Here is an 18,512-nt window from a genome sequence, read left to right as displayed (position 1 = left end):
TATCGAAATTTGAATTAATTCTGAATCTTTACAGTAGATATGTTTAATTGATTTAATCTTGTGTCCTTAAATAGAGAGACACCGTAGGTCAGAGTGTTAGAAATCTGTCTAAAATGCTAATTTGCTGCAGGAGAAAAGGATTGCGTTATATTTCAGCATTCCCAACTGCCATGCTGGAATACTGTTAACTCCTCTTTAAATATAATGGCTAAAATAATTCATGCAACTTTAACCACCTACTGAAATCGGTATGGGCATCTCCTGCATTTCTTTGAGTGGAATGTGATTTCTTTTTGGTAAATTATGGGCCTGTACTTGGGTGTGCTTTGTATTCAGATGTGCTTGTTACGTGAAGACTTCCAGCACAAAACTTTCTGCTGAATCTTTCCTTGGTTGAGGTCAGAAAGGTTGAAGCTTGAATTAAAATAAGAAAAATCAAGTGCTCGAGTTCATTGATGGACTAGTTAATCTGGTTTGTTTATATCATGGATGTATATGGGCATGAATACTTGTATGAATAACAATATTTTTGCTGTTCATTTTGCCAGAAACAATGGGTTTTTAACAGAAGTCTGTCATCTTCCAGTTATTTGTATGGACAGAGGAGAAGCAAGGGAAGTGTTAAATAAGTTTTGTGAATAATAGCTAGCCAAATATTCCTGAAGGTTAAGAATTTAGGATGTGGTTAATATATAGAAAATGCTTGGTATGGTGTGGGCTGCTTCTCCCTCATTAGTTTATTTCTATTCATAACCTAAAAAATGCTTGAAGCTTGAGAATTTTTTATGGATGTTTTAAATGTTCATTAAATCTAGTTCTATGCATTTGACATGATTTGGAAGAGTATTTCAGCGGATTTTAAGGAATTTTTTTTATTATGCTCAATCGAAGCCTTTCAATTAAGGATTGAAGTTGAGAAACAAACAAAGTTTCTGGTCACTCTAGTGTAGCTGCTAACAGTTAAATGTTGTTTCTGGACAGATTCTGTGGGCTGTGATGCATTAATTGATTTCTGTGTTTTGGAGGGTTTGTTGTTGTCTGCCTGCCTTCTGGTGATCTTCTTGACTGATTTATTGTATTTAAAGATATTTCTTACAACAGGAGGTAAACAATTTTTAAGTAAATAAAGTTTATCAAGATACTGCAAATGACAGAAGAAGTTAATAAATTGAAACTATGCATTCTCTTAGAGCTGTCTTTTTCTATGGAATAATTTCTAGGACAGACAAAAGACAACGTCAAGTGCCACTTTCAAATCTGGATATTTCTGAAGTCCTTTCTCTCTAAAATTTATATGGCCCATTTATATGGGGATGTTCATTTACAAAAATGAAATACAAGATGTGTAAATAAAGTAGAAGTGTAAGACAAACACTGTTTTAACAAGACTGAATATATTTTATATACTGTAAATATAATGACTAAATATAATGACCTGAAAAGGGTTTGTGCTGAAAACAAGCAGCTCAATAAGAGGATAGTTTTGCCTCTAAAATGTGAAAAGAGCAGTTTTGAAGTCACCAGATCATTCTGAATCTGGAGGAGATGAGTACCAATCCCAAAATAACAACTTAAAAAAATTAAGAGCTTTTATTCAGTGCTTTCTCTCATGAGGACTGGAGAGGAAAAAATAAACCGCAGAAATTGGCCTAGTATTTACTTTCTTTTTCTTCCCCTTAAATAAGTTGCTTTTTTACTGGCAGCAGTGAAAAGGGACATATTAGAATACTTCCAATGAAAGTGGATGGAAATATATGAAATTCAGGGGTATTGCATTATGTAAAAAATACTATAGCACTGTGCATTTCTTTTTTTTTTTTTTTTAATAAAATTTGCTGCTATTAAAATATAACAGCCTATAATGTAGGATAATAGCATCATGTTTATAGCACAACAGAGTATGCATCCATCTTGTCTGGTGCCAGATTTTGGTAGCTTTGCTGTTTACAATGGCTTCAGTGTGATGGTTATATGCATAAGACAAATGTGAATGTTAAAAATCAAGACCTTGAGAAACTCCTATCCAACTGGCACCAGTTCTTAGAGCAATGGCAGTTCTGGGGCCTGAAAGTAGCAAATATTTACTTCTAAATATTGTTTCTATATATTTCATTATTTTTAGTATTAGTAAATGAGAAAGTCTTTCTGAGTGGTTTTATGGATTAGAGATGATGGCACTGGGTACAGGGTGTGCATAGATAGGGGCTGTTCCTCTCTGGAGGATGATAAGATGGTACCTTGTATGAAGGGGAGATCTGTGATATGGCTTAGGAGAGGGTGGTTCCAAAAAGCCTTGTCCTTTGCTGTTGCTACATGAATTAGCACTTCTTATTGCATAGCATCTCGTCAGTAAACAGCAATTGCTAGCATGCAGATCTAATACTGGGAAAGGATGCATCAGGTTTAGCTTCTTGATACACATTTTAGTAGCTGGAATTGGGGCTGTAATGGGAACACCAAGGAGTGTTAAGAGCTAGCCACCACCCCAGGGTTTACTCCAGGAGCATGGCTTCTCCATTAATCACACTCTGGGAATATTTTGTTCTACACTGATTAAAAATACTTTCTTTCCCCTCTAAATCTCACTTGCTCTTATAAGGTTAAGACCTTTCTGAAGTGGCTGATGCTTAACAATGCTGAGATGGGGATGAGTAGAAAAAATGAGCTTGTTAATCTTCATGCTTTTAGATTTATAATTGGGTTGATGAAGAATTAAGATATTTTTTATTTATTTATTTTTTAGAAAAACGATTGTAGTCTGTCTATTTTTGGTAGTGCCTGGACATTCCCGAAGGGCTCTTAGTGGAGTTTGTTACAGTACAAGAGGCAGTTGATTGAGTCAAAAACTGTTGTCAGCATGGATAGCTCCATCAAAGTCTGAGGAGTAGGGTTAGTTTATACCTGCTGACATCCTGGTGCAGTGTTTCAAAGGTTGTAGTCAAACTTGGTTTGGCTAAAAATAAGTATACTGCTTTCTCATATTTGCTTTTTTAAACCGTGTGTTTGAATTGCAGAAATCTTATCAAGTTACTTTCATTTATAGTTAAATTATGCAGAAACAAGACTGAGTCAATTGGAAGACTGTCATTGTGAGAAGACTTGTCAAGTAAATGGATTGATCTATAGAGACAAAGACTCATGGGTTGAAGATGATCACTGCAGGAACTGCACATGCAAAGTAAGAATTTCTAAAGAGTTTAAGGAGTAGGACCTAATTAAAATGTGAAAATGGTCCTTGAATACATAATGTTAACTCTGACAATTATTATGTTTTTAGTATGCATCTAGTGGCAGTATGAACAATAGGGAGGGAAATTGGTAAAATAAATAAAAATTTGACATTGGTTATGTGCAAGCTTCATAAATAAATTCTACTTTCCCTTGGCAGTGCTTTCTTATTTGTTCTAATTATATCTGTGAGGACTTAACGGTTTTGGGGTGAAAGTGTGGCATTGTCTGTGTTTGGTTTGGAATTGTTTTCACTGCAGTAATTTTTTCAAAAAGGAAGCATTATCTTAATAGTATTCATAGATGCTTAGTTGCATCTTGCATGGTAACAACATGCAGATTCTGTTTTCAGTGTTTATCACTCTGAAAAAACAAGGAACAGAAGAGAATTAGTATGTAAATCTTGTCCCATTGAAATTATTTGATAAATATCTGAAGAGAGTCTTTGTTTGCTCAAGAAAATAGAAAACTGATTGTTAAAAATCTCAAAGATGATTGGCACAACCTACAGAAAGCGGTGCTTATGTTCTTGTAAATATGGGCTTATGTTTTCCACTTAACATGCTTTGCTCAGGGAAAGCGGGGTAAAACCAGTAATATCTATCCAAATGGGGTGGTTGACCTTTAGATGCATTTTGATTCAAGTTCGTAGTTGGACAGGATTAAACTTCTTACTGAAGGATGGCTCTGTAATCCACAATGCTTTTTTCATTTACTTAATTTATTCTATGTTTTGTATAAAATACTCACTAATAGCAACAGTTGTAGTTGAATTTTGTGTTTAAAACCTTTGCTTAGAGTGGAATTGTGGAGTGCCGAAGGATGTCCTGTCCCCCTCTTGACTGTCCTCCTGATGCTCTCCCAGTGCATGTGGAAAGCCAGTGCTGCAAAATATGCAAGGGTAAGTACATCACATGGACCTTTTAGTTTCACCCTCTAAGCAGCGTTAAATTTGTCCTGAAAGCAAGAGCATTTTATGACTTCCATAGGTCCTGGTAATTCAGGTAACATGAGTCACAGTGACAAAGTTGATTTAAGAAGGAAATAAATAACTGCTGAGAAATGAACAAGCATTGCAAATTTCTAACATTCTCTTTTCACCTATCATCAGTGTAAAATTATTCATGTACTTGTTTGGCGCTGTGAAGCCTTACTTGGCTTCAGCTTGTATCTCCTGTTGATGTTGAGGAGCATCAGGCCCATGGTCCAAACTTCTGTAGTGATGGGTAATAAACTGAGCTGTTGTCCATTTTGGATATTTTTTATTTTGGGTTGGAAGGTGTTGTTCTTTAAAATAAACATGACATAATTTCAGACCCTGGGTTGGTATCACTATGTGGAATGATAGTTTGCTGTAATTAATTTCAAAATAAATTCATGAGAGGAAAGACAAAAAAGTTTATTTCATTCGGTGCTATTGTCAGCTTTCTGTTTCTTCTGGAAATAAAAGCTGTATGTAACATTTCTGGAAGGAATATTCAGTATTTGTTGCCTTAATAGTAGTACAAAGGACGAAACCAATTAATACACAGAAATTTTAGCTGAATACTGATGCCAATCTTACCTTAAGGAGCACAAATTACGTTTTCTTCTTTTCCTCCTCTGTTCTTGGAGACTAGTAAACTTTTCAGTTTAGTTTTTCAATAATTCATTAAGACAGGGATGTTGAATTATTTTAAGATTTATTAGGAAAATAATAACACTTTTTCTAGCATTCCATCGTCACCCTTCTTCAGTCATTGAATTTTAGTCCCATGCACAGATGTCCTTTAGCTGTCATCTTGCACTTGCTCTCGTTTACTCATGTCATCTTACTTTCTCAGCTGTATGTTGGCATGTGTATTTTGCTTACTAAAAGATGTTTGTGAACAGAGTAATTGGGTGGTAAAACAGCCACTTTGGCCTGTATTTTTTTGCCTTAGAACGTTTGTATTTGTAACATTCAGAGTCTAGAAAGTTCTTCCACAAAGATGGATGCTTCTCTTGACACTCCTTTGCTGACATGCATGTATGTACAGTGGTCAAAATCTGACACAAAGGAATTGTAAGCACAAAATTGTAGTTTCAACGTACATCCCCATGAGTAAACTGTGTTTCTGTTATTTGTAATGGGAAGATGAACAATCAAACTTGCCTTTTGTCAGTGATTGGCACAAACTTGACTCGTTATACTGACAAGAACTCAGTGTGTCAGTCAATGGGAAGAGATGTATGAAGGTTGATTGAAATTGATTGTAAATGCCAGCTCCTTGACAGAATGATGTGCTAGGGCCACAGTCAGTGACTTTTGGGTAGATAGGAATAATTGTGGAGGCTTTCCAAAGAGCTTCTCCACAGGTGTTAATTTCTCCATGCTTTTCCTATTTAGCTCTGATAGAATCATCAGTTATAATTTGCTGTCCCTAGGGATTATTGAATGGCTGGATTATTGAACAGTTTCCTGTTTTAGTTGAGGGTTAACGAACAAAGTAGCTCTAACGTCTGATATGTTAAGAGTTTTAAAATTGAGGCTGTTCTGTTTTGATCCCTGCCATCTTGTGTTAGCCTTTCAACTAATATATGACAAAAGGCTATAATTTTGTTTTAAAATCTCATTATTGTTCTCATTTGTATGTTAACTTGCTTTCTGGTGTGTCCTTTCTTTTGTTAAAAGCAGTCATGTCAGGCAAAGAGACTGAAAGAAAAAGGAATTTCTTCAATTCATCTTCTCCCAGAAATAGTTACTGGGATTCCTAATTTAAACAAAGCTTCCTGATCTGAAGTTTTCTTCGTAAGTGAGATCACAACAACTCAGGCATAAAAACTAGGGCAGCTTTAGAAGAGTGAAGAAAACTAGGATACCAAAAGGAAGAAGCCTGTTTTTACAATGCAGTGTTGATAAAGAAAACTGAGTACTTCTGAAAACTCTGAGCACTCTTTATTTCTTTTTTTAAAGATTGAGCATTTTCAGGAGTGAAAGTTTAAACAAAAAGCCCTTAGAAGCAAATTTATGACTGAAAGCTTATGAAAATTGATCTATTAGTCTTTTATGTTTAAAACTGGGGAATCGGTGTCTATGACAGTTGGTGCTGTGGAATACTACCCCTGTGGGTATCACCTGTAAGGGGTACACACATGCACCTGTAAGTGCCTGGTTCCTTTACCTGGATATTCAGGAGAGAAATTGAGGTGAAACAGTTACTAGATATCTGTGACTTCTTTTGAGGACCGAGTACTTTGAACTTCACTCTGCATTAGCCTTGACTCAGGAGACTTCTATAGCTTTGTTCAGTTGCAACATAGGATTCATATGTTTTAGATATCCTTTCAGTGCCATGGGTCAAACTGTTATTGGTTGAGTGCAGAGAGCTGGAACACCACAACAAAAAGTTATTTTACCAGTGTTTAGCATCCATCTTGTTAGTAATATAGAGTGCCTTCTTGATGGATGTTGGATTTTTGTAAGATCATAATAGTTCAACTATTCTCTTTAATGCATTTACTATTCCCCTCTGGAATTGAAATTCAGACGTCTAGTTCCAGGAGGACTGTGATAGTTATGGTAATACTTGACTGAGTAGTCTGCTACTGTGGCCTTGCTGGAGGTGACCTCCTTCACGGTGGCAGTAGTCCTAAGCTTAAGCTAGTTGACTTTGCCATGAAATGAATGAGGAGTGCTCATGTGTTCTAGTCTGTTGGTTTGGTTGTGCAGCTGCTCATCTTTAGAAGAAGGACAAAAACTTCAGACGAGATTTTTTTTTTTTTTTTAGTAGGAGCTTTCAGTTTCCTGGGAAATTTGCTTATTTCATTTGTGCTTTAAGAATATTTTTCTGAAATAGTTTTTTACAGTTTGTTGATTCAGTACAGTCGTTTGGATCAGATGCAGCATTTTTGCAGTGCTCTAGCAAGTTAAGAGTTCACCTTTGTGCACACTAAAAATATGAAGGTTTAATTGAAATCTGTGCTTGTATTATTGTCTTGAACAGTATGCTAATAAATGTCTCCATATATGGGAAAACTCCTTAAATGTTCTTGTGCTGAGTCATGAAGATGTCTAGTAACACAAATAGTGTAGCTAATCTACGAAATGTCAGTAATGAAGATATTTTCTGCTGAATACTACTGAATTTGGTCCAGTACATATTGTCTTCTGCTCTCACTCTTTCTCTTTAGTTTGGGTAAAAAAATTACTTGCTCTTAAAATGAATTTATTGTTAGCTGTTTTATTTGTATAATTATATATAATACTGACTTCTAATGAAAGCAAAAGGTATCGTATTTTTAACATTCATATTTTTTCAGTGTATGTGAATACTGGTTTTACTTTTGTGTTATACTTTGCGTTTGTTTACTACTTAAATAGTGATTTAATGTCTTTATTTTTAATGTCCCTCCTTCTCTCAAATTACAGCAAAGTGTATCTATGGAGGCAAAGTGCTAGCAGAAGGTCAACGAGTATTAACCAAGAGCTGCAGGGAATGTCGAGTAAGTTTCAGTTGTATCAACTTTTCCTGATTTTTAAAAGTATGTGTGGTGTTCAGAAGTGACAGTAAGTTAGTGCATTTCTTCAGGCTTTCTTCATGCAAATGTGACATCTGTTGTCTTGAAAAGGTGACCTTGAAGTCAGTGTAAGCCACAAATATGAAAACAAGGCAGGAATACGACCCTTGCGGGGTAATAAAAACACAGGCAAAATGACTTGGAGGGATGTTTTCCCTTTCATCTCTGCTTTGTTGAGCTCTAGAAAAATGCAACAGCATCTTGAGCCAGTTACTAATTTCCTGCAAATTGCTGCAATTTGAAGCAATGTGTTATAGTCCGAGTTAATCTAGATTTTCTCTAGTATTAGACTATATGTAGCCCTGCTAATAATTGCGGTAAATTACTAAGTATTGGACTGGATTGGAGTCTTTTTTGGCAAGTTCGTAACGCTTAGACAACTACATTCAATACTTAAGAACACAGGTAAATGGGGGCTGTAAATGATAGGAACGTTCCGGGAGTGTTAGTGAGGGTATGGGTGCTTTGTGTTGTGTAAGTGTGGCAGAAATCAGCTGTTGTCAAGACTAGCCATAGAAGGAGGAGAGAGGGGTAGTAGATGATTACAAAAGGCCCATTGCTTTGCTGAGACATGTATTTGTTGTGAGTATGTGTATGCTTTAAATATGATTTATCACTTCAGAAAGGCGCAGCTATTTTAAACATATTTGCTCTCACATGTAATTTTCAAGTATTTTTGGCTTTACATCTTGCTGAATTCGTAGAGGGGGAAGGTGATAAATGGGAGGCTTACAAATGTTATTGACAGATCAGTATGCTAGAACAATTATGAAAAACATTTGGAAAAGATTACAATGATCTAGTTATTGTGCTTGTGGCTGAGTGTACAGAGTAGCAATTTTATGTTCACTAATGGAAATGGACAATAACTGGTTGCAGATGTTGTGAAAGCAGCTTGTTATGCAGAATTACTTTGCTGTTGTTAGTATTTAGCTGTATAGAGGTGCTCAACATTGTATATACAAATACGTGGGCAAGGTCGTTGCCTTGAAGACAGGCTAAGGTGCCTGTTATTTATAATATGACACAGAATGTTTGTTTGGAAAGGAAAGTGCCTGTATCAAATAAGATGAGAACAGGAGGATTTTCGCATTAAAGTGAAACCAGAGAGAGTGATCTGAATTATGTCTGTGGAACATCTCTGTGCTATAAATAAGAGCCTTCTATTCATTGTTATGAGTATGATAATACATTCGTGAAGATTAAAAGCAAATACTGACCATCAAATATCTGTCATATTAGAATTGACTAAAATAATAGTGAAAAGAGCTTTGGCATTTTACTTATTGTTAAGGGAAATTGATATGACAATGCTAATTACAGTAATGTTGCAGTTTGTATTACTTACGTCTTAATGGAGAATATTGATAACTTGAATAATTTGAAACTGCATCTGCGGATGCAATACCATGAAATAAATGGGTCGATGTCTGGGGGGGAAAAAAGGTATTTCCACAGCTGTGTTTAAAGAAGACATTCAAGCTCACTGGCAAACCTTGTCATTCTGACTTGGGGGAGTTTTTAAGTGGGTGCTTACCTCTGCTTTTGTGAGATGATGTGTCTCCAGACAAGAAGTTCATTCAGTGTGTCTTCAGCATGACCTCATAAAGCTGTAAGCAAAACAACTACTTATTTACTGCCTCAATTAGGAATTCTCACTAGATAAAGGATGAATGGTGACGAGTCAAACTGTGGCTGTAGTCATTGTTTTTTATTCAGTGCAGGTCTACTGGTGCACAAGGTGTTATATGAATAAAGGGGAAGGACTTTGTGCTAGGGAAAGGACGGTAAAAAATTTAATATGGTTGAATTTTCCAGATTTGGAAAACAGACATCAAGTTTCAAAAGCTGTTGATCCACGAAGGAATACAATAGAGGGTAGACATCAACTGTCAGTTTATTAGTGTTGATAAAGTTGACTTAAAAATCTTGAGGAGTAGCTCTTGTGTCTGTAAAGGAGGATGTATTTGTAGGTGGGGTAACATTAAAAAGATAAAGTTGAAATTTCACATTTCGATTTTTATTTGAAGATAGTTATTCTTTGCATTGGTACTGATCCAAGCTTAAGAGGCTTTTAACTTTTATATTTTTTCCATCTAATGAAAAAAATAATAATACTGATGGATCCAGATAGATCAAAGATGTTCTTTATCAGGCTGTGAGCAGATTTTTTTAATTTCTGAAAACTAATCCAGACTAAAAATGTATTTATGATGCACATCCTCTTAACCATAAGCACAGATGTTACTGATGGACAGCCATTCCCAGCTGGAATCCTGCCCTCAAACACTGTCTACATTAATCTACAGTGACAAAATGACAAAATTAATGCACAGATGTTCCTAAGAATCACAGAATCGTTGTGGTTGGAAGTGACCTCTGGAGGTCATCATGTCTAGTTCCCCTGCTTGACCAGGGCCACCTAGAGCCAGTTGCCCAGAACATGTCCAGAAGCTTTTGAATATCCCCAAGGATGGAGACTTCACAGTCTCCTTGGGCAACCTTTGCCAGTGCTTGGTCATTCTCACACTGAAGAAGTGTTTCCTGGTGTTCAGACAGACCCTCCTGTGTTTCAGTTTGTGCCCACTGCCTCTGGTCCTGTCGCTGGGCACCTCTGAAAAGAGCCTGGCTCTATCTTCTTTGCACCCTCCCTTCAAGTATTTATATGCACTGGTAGGATTCCTCTGAGTGTTCTCCTCTCCAGGCTAAACAGTCCCGGCTCTCTCAGCCTTTCCTCATATGTGATGTGCTCCAGTCCCTTACGTATCCTCATGGTCCATGGCTGGTCTGTCTCCAGTTGTTCCATCACTCTCACATACTGGGGAGGCCAGAACTGGACCCAGCAGGTGTGGCCTCACCAGCTGTCTGTGGCTTGAGCCCAGAGGGAAACTGAGCACCAACTCAGCTTCTCACTCACCCCTTCCCCCCTCAGGACTGGGAAGGAGCAATAAAGCTAAAGGCTCAGGAATTGAGATAAGGACAGAGTGGGATGACTCACACATTATGGTCACAGGAAAAAGACTCCTCAGGGTAAGAACAACAACATAATTTAATTCAGATGCTAACAACAACACTTAACAAACAGAGTAGGACAGTGAAAAGCATTAACACATCTTAAAAAGACCTTTCCCACCCCTCCCTTCTTCCCAGGCTCAGTTTTATCCCCAGTTTCTCTACCTTCCCACCCGAGTGGTGCAGAGGGGCAAGGGAATGGGAGGTGTGGTCAGACCTGCTGCTCCTTCCTCCTCAGGGTGGGGACTCCTTACACTCTTCCCCTACTCCAGAATGATGTCCTCTCATGGGAGACGGTCCTCCAGGAACTTTCTCTGGCGTGTGTCCTTCACACGTGATGCAATTCTTTCTGAGATGCTTCAGCAGAGGTTCCTCACCCTCTGCATTTTGCAATTCAGCACTGAACTACAACAGTGGGGGCTTCTTCCCATAGAGTCCTGGCCTTTTTCGGGCACCTGCTCTGACATGGGGCCATCCGTGGGCTGCAGGTTGGCATCTGCTCCCCCAGTGACGTCCATGGGGTGCAACCTCACCATGGGCTGCAGGGGGGGGGTCTCTGCTCCAACGCACCTCCCCCCTTTCCTCCTCTTTTCTTCCACTGACCTCGGAGTTCCTATAGCTGTCCTCCCTACAACTCCTCCCCACAACTCCAGTTCCTCCTCCTAGGTCCCCCTTCTTAAATATGTTATTGCAGAGGTGCAGCCACTGTCACTAAATGGCTCGGCTTTGGTCAGAGGCGGGTCTGAGTTGGAGCTGGGGGAGCTTTGAGAAGCTACTCGCAGGGGCCATGGCTGTAGCCCCGTTCCCTCCCACCAAAACCCCACGGCACACACAAACCCAGCACACCAGTGCTGAGCAGAGGGGAAGGATCACCTCTCTTGACCTGCTGGCAATACTTTGCCTAATGCAGCCCAAGTTATATTTAGCTTTTTTTGCTGCAAGGGTACATGGCTGGCTCATCTTCAAGTTGGTGTCTGCCAGGAACCCCAGGTCCTTTTCTGCAAAGCTGCTTTCTAGCTGGGTGACCTCAGCACACACTGGTGCGTGCGGTTGTTCCTCCCCAAGTGCAGGGCTTTGCACTTCTCCTTGTTAAACTCCTTGAGGGTCCTCTTGACCCTTTTTTCCCTCTAAAAAAGTTGTGTTTGTGTTTTAGAAAACTGCACCTTTCTGCATTCAATAAGTGGCTATTTCTGTTTGTGGATTTCTCCAATATGCTGTTGTGGTTTATTTGCAGTCAATGGAAGGAACTCTGTAACTTTTGTTGGATTGGGAGTTTACTGCTGATCAGCTGACTTGTGGGTTAATGCCAGCGAATGGCACGATGCCTGTTCATAACCAGAAGATGTGTTCGACAGAAAAGGGTGCAAGAAGAAATTCCTCTTCATTAACAATGGGAGCAGGAAGCTAGAGTGGCATACAAATGCTGGCAAGATGGACAGGGCTCCATGGACTTTCAGGAAGCTTGACTAAAAAGTTTTTCATAAGGAACAATGTGGTTCCTAGAGTGACAATTAAGGATGCCATTTGGAACTTTCTTCTGAAAGGCTGATCAGTAACAGTTAAAACAAGAGGGGAAAAAAACCCCACAAACAGCAAAAAAACCCCAAAATAACCTTATCTGAAATCTTGCCATTATTTTCCAAAGCTGATCATCTGAGATGAGCTGTTTGTGGTTCAGATTTTCACTGCATGTCACTGATTAGGCTTATAGCCAATTCTTTTTTTTTGTGTACTTACCTTTGTAATTACAAGACATTTAATCATCTTGTAAATGTTTGACTCCAGATCTCATTCTTTGTGGGTTTTATGTCACAGTTGGAGCTTGACCTATTTATTTCAGAAGAACATCTTTTTGACATCTATTTTTGTCCACATTCGATGACTACATATGTGAATTGTGTATAAAAAGTTAGTAATTTTTCTAAGGCTGCCCGAAGCAATAATTCTGAAGCGTGAACTATTCTTACTTATCTTAGTGGATAAAATCTGAAATCTAATGATGATAATTCTTATAATTGGATCTGTACTAGTTTATAACAAATTGATTTTAATCCAAAGAATACTCAACATGGAAGTATTTTAATTGTTTTAAAACTTAATTACAAATATGTTCGATCTTTTTCCAAGATGCAAATTCTGGAGAAAATGGGAAACTTAGGGTAATAAAATCTTACTGTCGTTAAATTAATGGAATTCTGAATTTGTGGGTTTTTTAATCTCTTTATGATTCATTAAAGAAGATGTGAGCTTGAATTGAATTTGTTTTTAGCTTTTTGACTCATCCCTGTAACTGTTTTGACTTTCATACAATTTCTTGATTCCTTGCCATCTTTTTGCCCAGTTTTATCATCAGTCAGTGTTTTTTGTCCATCTGTTGACACACTGTACCCTTCCTGCTGCAGTTGTCTTGTCTGAGCTTGAATAGGTGATGAGTTATAGTCAGAGATTTTCCAGCTGGTAGCTTGATAATGTGATAGTAAATGACGGCTCAGTGTGTCTGGTTCTTTTATCACCTTTGCTGCTGCAGTGGCACAGGCAACCGTGGGGGATTCCTCCCTTTCACTTACGGAAGTGAGATCAGAAGGAGACCTAATATCTCCATTAACTTCACTGCTCTTGTGTGGGCATTTGCTTCAATGATGCATGCTGTATGTGATGCTGTAGGGAGCTGCTTTTTTTTTTTTTTTTTTTTTTTTAAAAAAAAGATGCTTTTGGGTTTTTTAATATTATTTTTCATGACAGAAACTGATGTAGTTTGCCACTAAAGACAATTGGGAAAAGAAAGAAGAGACTTGTCCCTGCTTAGCTTTAAGATTGCAATCTCAGTGATTGTAGAACGGTCTGTTTTGCATTCCCTATGTCTGCTGCACTTCTCAATTGTAAGTCCCGCTAGCTGCTGGGCACCTCATGCTTCATGTGCCCCTTGTTGATTCAGCAGGCATTTCCATGTTCATAGCTGTGTAGGGCAGCTTGATGCTCTGTGAGAGCTAATTCTGGAGCCTGAAGAAACACAGCTGAATCAGTGTGGCATGGCTGGTGGGGCTAATTACCAGCAGAGTTTTACCTCAACTGGTTCTGGCATCTGAGCTAGTCTTTTGGCATGGTGTGGCACAGTGTCCTGTAGGTATGAAAGCAAGATTCTGGCTAGCAGGTGTGTCTCTGTATAGGGGTGTTTGTTCATACAGCGTAGACACATACATATTTTTAATATCCTCTGTTCGAAGTCATGGATCTGATCACTAAGATTATGAGAATGGTGGCTTTAATAACATATTTTGTCTTTTTTTTTTGAGCATTGATTTTCCTCGGTTTTCTCAGCCCTAGATGTGTTTGGATCATATTTTTAAACTTTTCTCTGCAGTCATGATAGTTAGAAAATGTAATTTATGTCTTTGAAGAAAGATAAATTCTTGTTCAGTCTTTTTGTTCCACCATCTGAGACATCCTGAAAAATATTTTGGGAGGAGTGGGGACTAGATTTATATTAAAAAGGTGTATTCACATAGCAGGCTGCCTGCTTTCTTAGTGGAGTTTCACAGTCCTTTGGAAATTGGATTACTCAGGTGTGGACAGTCCTGCGTGATAGTTACTATAGCTCCTACTGAGTGAAAATCCTGGTTGTTAATCTGTGGTCCACTGGCCAGTTCACAGTGATGGCACAGCTGCACAAGGGATGCTGAAGAAGTAAGCTATGGTATGAGGAAGGCTGGAGGGGGACAAGGGAAAAGAGGAAGCTATTTTGGGACAAGATGTTAAAAAACAACTAACTGAAGAGCAAGACAGCTGTTGGAGGGGTGATGAAGCTGACATCCTAGATGGGAAGAAGATGAAGTAAAACTTCGTGTAAAATCTCCCCAGAAAGGCTCTGCTTTTATTATTTTAGAAAATTTCTGCCAGCATCTAAACCTATACACAGTCTTACTCTAAATCTAGCAGAAATCAAAATCATGGAAATATCTTGACCTTGATCTATGTTTTATATGGCAGATTCTATTCCAATAGGAGGTATCCAATAGGGGTATAAGATGGAATTTTTGCTTTGCCATACCTTTGAAGGACTTAAATTTTGGAAATTAGGCCATCAGTAATTCATTCTAAAGAACAGACACTTAATTGGACACAGAAGCACAACACATTACACTTGAAAATGTTGGTCTTCTATCTGCTGTGGTTGAGTAATTTGTCGGTGAGTTGTGTAGAATATGAAGAGTAAGTAGGAGAGGAGTAAAACTCTGACTTGTTTAAGCAGGTAAGATGGTCCTATTAAAAACCTGGAGTGAAATGCTTTAACTCTTTCAGATAATTGGAAGTAAAACAACTATACTTGGAAACAAAGTATTTGGAAAAACTGCCATAGAATTTTAGGCTTAAGTGCCTTTTTTCTTTTTATTATGTTTTTCCTTTTTTTTTTTCTTTTTCCTTTTTTTCAGGTGTTTGGTGTTTTCAGTGGTTTGGATTTTTGGGGGGAGGGATGTCTTTTTTGTTTTTTTGTTTTGTTTTTTTGGTGTGTTTGTGTCCGTGTGTTTTCCCTGCTTTGCTTTTCCCCTTTCCCTCAACTCTGGGTGTAGAAATGTCCAAGTAGATTACTTTATATTTGATGTTATGGTGTCGTAACGATGTCATGAAGAATGAATTTAACTTGCTGCCTGCTAGTTTTTTACCTGTATTGTTACTAGAGATTACCAGAGTTACAGATTGAAAATTATGTCATCGATGCCATTACACATGGTTTCATCAGTTATTTTTTAAAATGTTGTTTATTTTCAGAATGGAGTTTTAGTAAAAGTAACAGAGACTTGTCCACCATTGAACTGCTCAGAAAAAGATCACGTTCTTCCAGAGAACCAATGCTGCAGTGTTTGTAGAGGTAAGCCAGAGATGATGCATGTTTGGAAGAAATATAAACTGGTGGTTCAATGGATACACTGGAAGGAGCAGTTCCTTTTTAATGAGATATTAGGTACCTCTAAACCTTGAGTCTATAATTAGTGTTCATGTAAACCCAGTTTCTGATATTCCTTTGGGTAGAATACTTACCAGTTACACAGCTGTAATTGCTCTGAATTAGAGAGGGTGAGGGAGAAAATGAGGAGTTGGGAGAGAAAGGGCCCAGTATCTCTTAAGAAGTCCCGTTAGCAAGAAGTTATGTTTGAAAAAGATAATTTATGTTGCTTAAACTTACAACTGCACCGAATGTACAGGGTTTTGGAAAAGCTTTTTCAAGCTCTCTATTTTAAAATCACAATAATAATGTTAAGATTCCAGTATTTGGAGGTTGATTTAGATCTAAGCTCTCTCAGGACTCATTTATGAATTAAGCTGGGCAATTACAGAATAAAAATGAATAAATAACCCTAGAGCCAGGAACCCCATTTTTTCTCATTGCAGTGGGGTGTGGAGATGCAGGTTCCTCTCGCTTGCTCCCTTTCAGCCCTGGTGAATCCTGGTTACATATTGGACCAGACTGAACAAGCTATAGTTGAAATCTTAGTTGAGGAAATCCCTTTGAATGAGGAGAATGCAGGTATCGTAAGACTAGAGAACTTGAACAAGCTTCAAGTGTGTTGTCATCAGGGAATTGTTGGGTGAATGATGTGAGATTAATTATTCCCTGTGTATTGCATCTCTGTTCCACACTTTTCCCTTGGTGCTGAGTTTCAGCTGAGCTTAAGGGGAGCCTGATGTCTCAGAGCAGGACTTGAGTGTCAGCCTTTAGTGCTGCATTTCAGAAATCTCAAGCGAGAGGTGTGCCAGATGAGCATTAGACATTGCCAGGTTTAGATGGTTATTGGGACCTGCTGGACTACTTGTCTTGCCTGTATGTAAATTCCTCCAGTATCATTGTAGATGCCAATGAAGGGGCTCTGAATCTCTCCCTTAGCCAGTAAATATTAATTACTAAATATGCATAGTTAAATATTTACTAAGGCCTTGAACTTGCAAGCATATTCATGTGGTTGCAGGGGCCAGCACGTTTGAGACTGCTTGCTTGGATCATGGTCTGAGAATATACCCGTTTATTTTTTTAAACAGTTTCTAGAAACATCTGTAGCTACTTAAGCAAACACTAAATGCTGTTTCTTTGTCCCTCAGAGGGCTCGATGTCTTAGTGATACTTCTTAACAGATGGCCCAGTTTGATGTGCTGCAGTATTGAAAAAATTGTCTTCGTTTCTTGAAAGCGTTAGAAATCTGAAAGCTTCAAAGTTGATGAAAGTTCTGTAATTATTCAGCTCTATATTATTGTTAACGATAGGTAATCTTTTTAGTTATTAATCCCAAAACTGTTTTTATTATTTATAAAATAACATGAATATATATACTTATGTGATGGTCTCTAGAAGCAAAAGAAGAAATTGTACTTTCACTTCCTACGAATTCGGATACACGGTGCTTTCAAATGGATACATTAAACTTCCACCTCAGTTCTGCTTTAGCTGACTGCTAAAACAGTACCACCTCCTCTTGTAGTTCATCTTTACTTTTTAAAATTCTTTTGAAAATTATGCTTAAAGATATGATTAATTTTGTCAACTTTACAAAGGCATAAATTGAAGTTCATGCTCCTAAATTGCTTTTGATCTCTTGAAGTAGAATATATGCTGCTTGACACTTTTGCTTCAGTTGCACGCAACCCGAAGTGGTAGCGTATAATTTTATCATATGTAGAGTGCTGGTGTTAAAAATAGAAATTTGTTCAGAATTCCATATTAATATGGGCTTTATCATGCAGACGGGTGCCTTCTGATACAGCAAGCAGGCCACAGTTTCTGGTCCCGTCATGTGCCAGTATGCCCTTTACTGGGAAAGGATAGAGTGCTTCTCTGTTTTGCAATAATGACCTGTTTCAGAGACTGTATGCAGCTTTTACTGTTCAAGCAAAAGTAGTGAGGAAGAGATATTGTAGTAAATATTGTCCTGAGTAATCAGAGCATTTACTGGAAGCCCGCGTGGCTCATTTGCACATCACGTGCAAATTTCACGTTGTATGTATGATGGTACAGATAATTCTTTGCATTAGCCCTTAGCTAGGCCTTTTGTTAGTCAACAAGGTGATTAGTAAGCATTTACTAATAATGTTAAATGAGAACAATAATTCTATGTAATGTTTATCAGTGCATACTAGTGACTGGTAGGTTCTGGTTTTGTATCCATTTGTGCTTTAATATCTAGCTGTGGAAACAGAAAACTTCCACTGACTTCCATATTTTGTAGAATTATAGAATACCTTCTGAGGAATTGGGTAAGGGTGGGAGGTTTGCAGCTTGTGTTTTTCTAGCTGCAGCAAAGGAATTTGCATTTAATAAAAGGATAAATGTGGGGGATCAACAGAAGGAAAAAAGTCAGAGAAATATGGAAACTTCATGGTGCTGTGGTATGAGATTGTACCCTCTTCAGGGATCTCTGTAATACCTACCACAATAATAGATAAGTGCCTAAAATAAAATAGGGTGTGCAAGGCAGAAAGTAAATCTGTGATGTTTATGGTCATGGAAATTGTGAGTCAGCAAAGGACCAAGTTGAACACTGTAATGTACACAGCTGGTGGGCTTCCTGGATAGTCATTATTGTTTATAAATGGTTACAAAAGTAAAGACAGTAAACAGCACCTTTTCTTCTTCAAGTTTGCTATGTGAGTTTATAGTATAGCAAAAGGTAATATATTGCTAAAATCCAATTTCAGGATTTCAGTAGAATGATTGTATAAGGTGTACAGCAAGGCAGGCATAGTAT

General features: G+C 37.9%; 1 protein-coding gene across 3 annotated transcripts in view; it reads left to right on the top strand.

The window, feature by feature from the left end:
• NELL1 (neural EGFL like 1) overlaps nt 1-18,512 on the top strand; it is a 290,337-nt gene that overhangs the window by 64,906 nt on the left and 206,919 nt on the right. For all 3 annotated transcript variants that reach the window (XM_026850770.1, XM_026850769.1, XM_026850768.1), the window contains exons 7-10: nt 3,044-3,178; nt 4,027-4,129; nt 7,619-7,692; nt 15,547-15,646. In XM_026850770.1, the coding sequence (XP_026706571.1) occupies nt 3,044-3,178; nt 4,027-4,129; nt 7,619-7,692; nt 15,547-15,646 (412 nt within the window). The remainder of the gene's footprint in view (nt 1-3,043; nt 3,179-4,026; nt 4,130-7,618; nt 7,693-15,546; nt 15,647-18,512) is intronic.

This window comes from Athene cunicularia (genome assembly GCF_003259725.1).
Source record: "Athene cunicularia isolate RWA chromosome 5 unlocalized genomic scaffold, athCun1 chr5_part3, whole genome shotgun sequence".
In the NCBI taxonomy this organism is placed as follows: domain Eukaryota; kingdom Metazoa; phylum Chordata; class Aves; order Strigiformes; family Strigidae; genus Athene; species Athene cunicularia.
This window is presented reverse-complemented; position numbering and strand designations above follow the sequence as displayed.